This window comes from Myxocyprinus asiaticus, chromosome 19 (genome assembly GCF_019703515.2).
Source record: "Myxocyprinus asiaticus isolate MX2 ecotype Aquarium Trade chromosome 19, UBuf_Myxa_2, whole genome shotgun sequence".
Classification (NCBI taxonomy): Eukaryota; Metazoa; Chordata; class Actinopteri; order Cypriniformes; family Catostomidae; genus Myxocyprinus; species Myxocyprinus asiaticus.
In genome coordinates, this window is record NC_059362.1 from 39,947,296 (window position 1) to 39,956,825 (window position 9,530).

Consider the following 9,530-nt stretch of genomic DNA (forward strand, 5'->3'; position numbering starts at 1 on the left):
TGGGTGTCTCAACAGCCTTAATGTGAGATGTTATGTTTGTATGTGAATTCTTGTATATGGCTTTCAATTTAAAATATATGTATAAAATTAAAAGTGTTTCTGATGGGCTTTCTAAATCAGCCAAGGTAATGTACAGTTGTGCTCATATGTTTGCATACCCAAATACGTTTTATTTTACCATTTAAAAATAAAAATGATCAAATATGCATGTTTTATTTAGTACTGTCTTTATAAAGCAATTTGACATAAGAGATATTTACTTATAATCAACAAGACAAAAAACTCAAAATGGGAATTATCCTAAAGTTTACAGATCTGGTGTCTTATGAAATCTGTTAAATTTTTCCCAAATTCAAAAAAGAAAAAAAATCCCTGAATTCCGTATTTGACAGTTTAATTAAATTTTATCATAAAAATTGTGTTAATTAATTAATTAAAACTTTAATCAAATGAAAATGGAGCAATTTATGTTCAACATAACACTGCATTATTTTAATAAAATTAAGTGCTTTTATACAGATGCTCACAGCACATATGTGATATATTGCTTACATATATTATTGTTATTATTCTACAAGGGTTTTATATTCTTATGAAAAAAAGGGGTATGTTATATGCACATCTGTACTTTGTGAGGCAAATTTGCTCAGAGAGAATGAAAGTCTGCTCTAGTTCCATAAACACTTCATAAACGTTCCTCTGACCTCCACAGGTATTGATCTTTAGCTATAATGTCTGTTGAGACTGGACGCTCCCTACTGTGAAATGTTTAAAAAGAATGCCACTAGAATGGCTTTGGAAAACTACAAAGTCAAAAGTCCTGACCTTTGAGGGTCAACCATTTGCTAATCATCATCAAACAGACTCTCTTCCCAATAGTAAAATGTTTTTATTTGAACCCCTCCCCACAATTCATTTGTTCACTTTGGTCCCCATTTGTGATGCTCTATCCCAAAATGTCTGTGGATTAACAAAAAAAAAAAAAGAAGTGAAATGATCATGGAACTTGAAAACAAATCATTTTGCTACACCTATTTAAAAAGTGTCTGCTTTGTGTTTTATGTGCTCTCATTGGTTGAGAGAGCTCCCCACAAGCTAACGTGTGCTTAGCAAACACCACTTCCTCCTGCTACTTCTGCATAATGTGTATTTCCCATGACGACCAACAACTGTAAGTTTAACATTTATAGAGCTTTATTTTTCTTTTTAAATGGCTTATTTATATTTCGTTCCTTTCCATTGTGTGTAATATGGGACATGTTGGGAATTGAACTGATTAAATAAAAAAAGCCTTTGAAACTCAGATTAATGAATGCAGGTGATGTTTCATGTCTTTTGTTGGAAGATAAATACAGTATGACAATGTAAGAATGAAAAGCAAGAATACAATTATACAGAATCACTTGAGAGACTGTGATCAGTTATTCCTTATCTTAAACTGAATTCTGGTCTAATAGTGTATTTTAAGGTAATGGTTAACTGGTTTTAGCTTCAGGACCCAGATTTTACATTGGACATCAAGTGGTGATCCAACTCAGTATCAAAATGAATTATTGCATCAAAGTAAACGAAAATGGCTCTAAATCATCCAAATTTAAAACTGAAATGCTCTACCATGAAATGAGCATCATAGGCCCCAAAAAATATGCAAGATTATTAACATGTCATTGGATGAATATGGAAATTGTCAGTTTTATAAATGTATAAAAACAGCAGATGTGTAACTTTATGGCTTTTGGCATGATTAAACAAAAGAGATGGAAATATTTCTCCTCCCTTTTGAAAGTTGTCAACCCTATTTATTTTGCTATCCTAACTATACAAGATTATATGGTTAGCTGCATTTTATTATTTGTATTTATCTTTGTTTCTCCTGCTGTCCACAAACCTACTGGAAAGACCTGTGACCCACAAGTTGAGAAGTACTGTTAAATAAATACTTTTTCTTATTAGCATCCAAGTATTGCAAGTAGGATATATATATCAGTTTAAAGTAATGCCATTTGTACTTTGGCTGTACTTGACTGCAAGCTGGTATTGTTACCATGGATAGCATGTGCTGTGAGCAGGTCCACTGTGCTTAAGTACAAGCAATGGTTTCCTGGCAGTCAGACAGGAAGTGGGGGCTGGGTGCAGTCTGCACTAGCCTGATAACATGCGCAAAAACACTGATTCTTGATGCCCTGTTTCTACATTCCACTCACTTCGAACCTCAGGGAATTATCCATGTGGGTCTCCCAAACCATCCCACAAACTGATGGCAAAATATGGTCAAAGAGTGAATGCACCAACATTGTCGTGGCGGCGTTGTGTATCGTTCCCTTTTGCTCCTCAGAGAGAAAATTTGTTTGCGCTGAGTAGCAAGAGCATTCATTAATCACCAAGTGGGGCAAAAAGCTTTCTGCAAAAACATGATCTCTGGTTTAAAAAAAAAAAAATGAAAGGGTTGTTTATGGAAAATATAGTAGAAATGTTGTGTTGATTTTAATATTCGCCAAGCCAGTTTATGGTATAGTTTTGTTTCTAACCTATTTAATCTATTTTAGACTTACTTCAGTGTAAGTCTATGGGATTTTTTTGCCTGTTTTATCAAAATTGTTAGTCTGATTGCTTGGCACACATCTACCCAACAATTTGAAGTATCATTCATATCCGTAGCACAAATTACCTGTCTAAGAGATTACTTTGCATTTTATTGTCATTTGTTTCATTTCATATTTAGACTATTCAGTTGGAAAACATTTATCCATATAAATGATGCGATCCAAGGAGTGTTTGAACAGCAGTGAAACACTTCCTTATGATGTGTAACATTCATACAAGTTCATACTGTTTTGAGTGAAAAGGTGGATATGATGTCATTGAGGAACTTTCCCTTGGAAGCTTAATAGAGGAGCCACAAAATGTTTCTACAGCTTAACAAAAAACAGTTAGAAACCGACAGATAAAACATATATGCAATGTTTTTTATGTGGTTAGGGTATTTTTTACAAGAAATGCTAACCAATGTAGCCTTTAACATTGTATAGAAAGCTACAAATAATATGAACAGAATCCACATATGATCAGAAAAGGATGTCGTTGTGTACACACAACGGGGTTTTGAAGTTTGGAGCAGCAAAAATAGTTAACCTTGTGTCAATTGTCATGTGAACATTTAGCTTTATGCTAAGCTAAAATGCTACTTCTTGCCTTTACTTGCATCTGTTACCAGACTTGATTATAATTTATAATGAATTCTATGCCAAAAATTTACGTTGGAACATAACTTTTTCTTCTCTAGTAAAACCTTTGATATTAGGGCAAAGATGTACTGCAAAAATCTTATTCTTAATGAGAATTTAAATATTGTTTTTGTTTTTCTGTAAAAATATCTAAAAATACTTAAAACAAGATAAATTTACTCGAGTAGAAAAACTGCATAAGATGCTGTATTTAGGCTTTTTTTTTTTTCAGAGAAAGTTTATTTTCTTACTTTATCTACTTGTTTATATTCAAAACAAGAGAAAACATTTGCCAGTGCTGAAGAAGTAATCCTAAGTATTTCAGTTACATTACTGACATTGAGTAATGCAATGGAATATGTTACAAATTACATTTTACAGCATGTATTCTGTAATCTGTAGTGGAATACTTTTTAAAAGTAACCTTCCCAACCCTGATTATTACAATGCTATTGTTGCTAAAAACTGCTTTGGTGTAACAGTCCAAATGTATATCAAATAAAATTCATGGCAAACGAAATTCTTACATATGAAATTTGGAAAGTACAATCATTTCATTTAAGAAAGTGGCTGGAGAAGCTCTGCAGTGTGTCAGAAACAGAATGATGCAAACGTCTACTGTCGACACAATGCAATGGATGCATCCAGTGAAGACGTCATCATTGAGCGTTTGCATGCACGTTCTCGCACCAATTATGCTTAATAAGCCGATGCGTGTGGTCATGTAAACGCAATAAACAGCAATCCTTTATCGGCGTAAAGGCCATAAAAGGCTTATGAATAACCCGGTCGACACGTGTAGATTTTTGCCCATTACGCTGATTTTGCGTGCCATGTAAACCCCTTACCCGGTGTTCTTACTGGCTCATCAATGTGCGCACGTCAAAAGTAGAGAATAACGCGATTATTTCAAATGTCACGTAAGCGCGGATTTCTTGCCTTGTCAGATTTTTTAAATAAACTGATTTTAGAGAGTAATCACCGTATTGATGTGCATGTAAACGGACCCAATGAGCGCATTTGCATGCACGTTCTTACACCGATTATGCTTAATACGGCGACAACGTGTATGGCCATGTAAATACAATAAACAGTGTTCCTTTATCGGTGTAAGGTCATTAACGGCGTAAGAATAAATCTGTCAACAAGGTAGATTTTTTACGCCCATTATGCCGATTTCGGGTGGCATGTAAGCACATTTACTGGTGTTCTCACCAGCTTATCCAATGTGAGCATGTGCTGAGTGCATGTCTCTTCACGGTTTTGACGTCAAAAGCAGAGATTAACGCAATTATTTCAAATCTCATATAAAAACGGTTTTCTTGCTTTGTCAGATTTTTTTAATTAGCTGATTTTTGGGAGTAATGAGCATATTGGTGTGCATGTAAAAATGGTCATTGATTATAATCAAAGTCTTTCTAGCAAGTCAGTTCCACTGGCGGCCATCTTTGGAAAGCTCTCAGGAAGCTATTTCCAGTCATGAAAGTGCAGCTCCTGTCTTCTTGAGTGGGGGAACACCAAAATCTCAAAAACGGTTGGTCAAGATTACGACCAAAGAACATATTTCAAAACAGCAGTAAAATCTGACAACACTGGCATAATAAATTGTTATGCTTTACTTCAGATTAGGCTAAAAAACACAATTTTCCTGGCTTGTATAGCTAATGCGCATACACGCTGTCAAGTTGATTGACAGGTGATGTCTGTATCTAAAATGTGATTGGCTATTTTACCTGTAAGACGGGACTTCCATTCTACATCCATTGACTGTTGGGCATTCCGATTTCTCCCATTAATTTTAATAGAAGTGGCCAGTCTCTGCTAAATACTCTTAGTTATAATTTGCCTTTGATGCGACGCACGCAACTGTGTAGACTGTATGAAACAGTTCGGGACACACTAAAGTTTAATACTTGGGTTTAGGGGTTTGTTTTAATCCATAAGCCTTGTATGAGAAAAATTAATAGTGATTGCTGCCTTAGCAAGCACAAATAATTAGGAGATTTGTATTTGCATTTCATTTTGGCCAGTAACAGACCACGGCTGTTCACAGTAGAGAGTGAGTGCTCTTTGTGTCATGAAGTGTAGCTGCTCTGTCTGCGGAGTGAGTGAGTAGGCCAAAATGTTGCTTAGAGCTTCAGTTGTCGTGGAGACAGGCCACAGTGTCATTCAATGCCAGGATTCAGTACCGTCTGTAGGAATGTCTGTTTGGTTTCTTGGTACAACCCCCTCATTCGATTTCCATACACATTGGTGGCCATTTGCAAGACTCAGTCTGTAGAAGCTACAGTTTACTTCAAAGTGTACTCTTAGCTTTAAAGGTCTGTAATTTTGTTAAAATATATTTCTTGTATCCTGAGTGACAACTGTAAGTAAGCCATTCATAGGATGATTCTCACAAAAATGGTAAACTACACACAGCAACGTTGCCTCCCTCGACCAGTGGTGAGAGTCTGGGGCGAAACTGTCTTTTTGTCCTGATTTTATTTAGCTAGTCGCTAATAATGAAGTATGTCATTTCTTTCAAAAAAATCATCTTAAAAGTCACTTTTAAAGAACATTACTGTACATTTTAACCCTTAAATGGTAACTGGCTTTCAAACATGTATTAAGCTATGCATAACACATTATCTACAATAAGCTACACATATGCATATTCTCAAGCATTTTTTTAGTCTAAATAGACACGCAACTTGCATAATTTCAGTAGTACACCAAAATGACAATAGCCAAATCATACTGTTCATGTGTTACACTAGCTATAGTTTACTTCCACATTGCTTTTTCATCAAACAGCTATGTCAAATGTGAATCAAGTCAATCACTGACACATCAGCGCCACACTGATTAGGAAATCGCATATATAATATGTGTACATGCATATGGGATACACCATACAGATAACTCACCATTGTCACACAGAAAATCAACATGATATAGAAGTCATTTGTATGAATATAGTTCTCATCTGTCATGTAATAAACAAAGAAATATAGATATATAGATATTAAATAATCATAAAAATATGATTTAGGGATGTGCAAAAAAACAACAACACTATTACATATCTAGGGGTCTTCAATGACCCTAAACACTTTTGGTAATTAAGCATAAAAAAATGTTTTTTTTTTGTAATTTTGCCAATATTTGTTTTGTTTTTTGTTTTGTTACACTATTCAGAAGAGAAAGGTTGAGGAATACTAAAGAGGTGTGTGCATAACTCCAAAAAAAATGGATGAGGTACAGGAGGTGGAATGAATTCCCGGGTCACTTTAGACCCGAGGTATGCATTAAAGTAACACTGAACTTCAGCCCTTTCTGTGCTGAAAAATCCCTTTCAGTAAAATCACTGAAATAATACTGTATACATTTTATTAATAATGTGTATACCTGTGTGTGTGTGTGTGTGTGTGTGTGTGTGTGTGTGTGTGTGTGTGTGTGTGTGTGTGTGTAACAAATTATGTACTATTTTATAAAGAGACAAAAGGCAGATCTCAACTGGATATTGGACTTGAAACGTGTTAGTATGATAGGTGTGGGTGAGAAACAGATCAATATTTAAGTTCTTAAATATTTCACTTTCACATTCTTCTTCTTTTGTTTTTTTTGCGATTCACATTCTTCATGCATATCGCCACCTACTGGGCAGGGAGGAGAACTATATAGTAAAATGGACTTGGTATGTCTCTCACCTACACCTGTCATATTGCGTCAGATGACATGGATTTAACCACTGGAGTCATAGGGATGAATTTTATGCTGCCTTTATATGCTTTTTGTAGCTTCAAAATTTTGGTACCTATTCACTTGCATTGTATGGACCTACAGAGCTGAGATTATTGTTCTAAAAATATTTGTTTGTGTTCAGCAGAAGAAAGAAAGTCATACACATCTGGGATGGCATTAGGGTGAGTAAATGATGAGAGAATTTTCATTTTTGGGTGAACTGTCCCTTTTAAAGATTAATAGCACACAACAAGATGCATGATTTGAGGTGTTATTCTTGTCTGTGCAAACAGTGAAGCCTAAGTAACATGGTGAAGTTTAGTGTTAGGCCAGGGGTTTGTCAAATCCCTAGCCCTATTCCCATGGTCTTCACAGTCTTTCTAGAATAAGGTAATTGCACATGAATGCTTGTACAAATTAGAGGTGTTTGGTTAATTGTGAGATCATGGGTAATTAAGCAGGATAATACCGTTATTATGCATTCTTGTTTTCCCTTGCTTGTTTGAAACTTGTTGAAATATGATACTAGATCCAAACAGGCCAAAGACTTGCAGTGGTCAGTTGTCTTTTTAGTCTAGTTTATTTAAATGTGTAGTTTGACATGGTTTGATGAAAACTTGTTTGTTTAACATTCACTTTCTCTCTGATTATACTAATTACACAATATGGTACTGAGGAATTGTAAATTATGTAAACATATCCTGAAACTGTTTTTCACTGTATTTGTGAAGATAATTGAGGATGTAATGCAATACGGATGTTGTGAAAAATCAGGGCAGCAATCCTTATATTTTGTACATTTGTATGTTGAGCAATAGACAAAATCACAGCCACCTAAATCCAGCCTTAAAATCCACTTGATCAATGCTTAGAAGACCTGGCTAAGCTAAGCTTCTCAATTAGTTCTCCTGTGACTCTTGTAAACTCACACACATCGTGATCTCAGTGTAATGCAGGAGGCAACAGGTTAAATAGACATAAAGAGCACACAGGAATGTAAGGAAAGGCCCATTTGGGCAGCTTGGACAGTCAGTCAAGTTTGTCAAACAGGTGTGGAGAGGAAACAAAGTTTCAAACAACCTTAAACATAAATAGTCCTACTGTGGATCCCTGTGAAAGAACGTGCCAATTGAATAGGGGTGAGCATATTTGTTGGTTTGAACAACAACAACAAAACAAAAGGCACATTGCATTTTATCCATGTATGGCATGGGTAACAAAGCACTATTCTGTGTTAGAAGCCTGTATAGATAAGTAAATAAAAATAAAAATAATCCTGGCAAAAGATGTAAACAAATGGTTTAAATGGCATCTTATCACGTAGCTTGTTGAGCGTGTTGATTTGGAGACATAGCGCGTGTGGAGGCTTCACGCCACCCACCGCGGCATCCACGCTCAACTCACCACGCGCCCCACCGAGAACGAACCACATTATAGCGACCATGAGGAGGTTACCCCATGTGACTCTACCCTCCCTAGCAACCAGGCCAATTTGGTTGCTTAGGAGACCTGGCTGGAGTCACTCAGCACGCCCTGGGATTCGAACTAGCGAACTCCAGGGGTGGTAGCCAGCGTCTTTTACCACTGAGCTACCCAGTCCCCCGAAAATGAGTTAATTTTAAAAATAATCATTTTAGAGTTAGCACTTTATAAAAACTGTAAAGTACATAAACAGCCCATATTAGGCCTACTTAAAGGAATATTCAGAGTTCAATACAAGTTAAGCTCAATCGAGAGCATTTGTGGCATAAAATTAATTACCACAAAAAATTTAAATCACACCGCTTGGAACCTGCCATTAAACCACGTTCACGTTTTATCCGTTGCGTGTCTACAACGTTTAAAGTCGCCATGAAATCAAAATTAACGTTTTCAGAAGATACAAGCATATAAAATCAGCAGTCTCTCTCTCTTCCGGCTTGACAGACCGAGGCACGGTCATGACGACACACATGGCATGAGAAACTTTGTCCAATCAAATGCTTTCTAGAACGAGAACTCTCCCTCCCCTAGCGTGTCTGGCTGTTTTCTAACTGGCGCTGATCATGCCTTCGCAGGGTACTTCGAAAGGTGTGCTCCTTTCCATGTTATCCATGTTGTAGGGTCAATTCCAAACAGATTTTACGATAAGAATCGCTTAAAAAATTCTGAAGCTCTCACAGTTGAGAGTAATTGTCTTCGTACGGATAGGGCATAGGAATGATGACTTCTAAATAAGACACGCTGACGCCGAAGCTCGACAAAAGGAAACTCGCTGGAGTTTATTTGTATTTTTCTGAAGACTGAGGGTTCTTGGATATAGAGCTCGAGTGAGTGTTCTTTATTCTTTATGCTTAGTGTATTGTGATTCAAAATGAGGACAAATTAGCTTCTACTCACATGTTTCACATTCATCTGTATTTGCACAACGGCTCCAGCCTTGTCCAAACGTAAGAAAGTCCCCGCCCTTCTTTTTTTTTCTCATTCGAAAAGCCGCTTCACTCGGAAATACGTCACAATACACTAATAAAGTCGGACGTAACTTTCGTTTCATGGCGACTTTAAAGGTGCACTCAGCAGCTTTTGTCTTTGTGTCATCTT

At 36.3% G+C, this 9,530-nt stretch overlaps 1 protein-coding gene across 1 annotated transcript in view; it reads left to right on the forward strand.

The window, feature by feature from the left end:
• Positions 1-1,127: 1,127 nt before the first annotated feature.
• The window catches only part of LOC127410247 (centrosomal protein of 85 kDa-like), a 95,892-nt gene continuing 87,489 nt past the window's right edge, over positions 1,128-9,530 (forward strand). Inside the window, exon 1 of the mRNA XM_051645412.1 lies at positions 1,128-1,171. Within this exon, the coding sequence (XP_051501372.1) occupies positions 1,156-1,171 (16 nt within the window). The 5' untranslated portion in view covers positions 1,128-1,155. The remainder of the gene's footprint in view (positions 1,172-9,530) is intronic.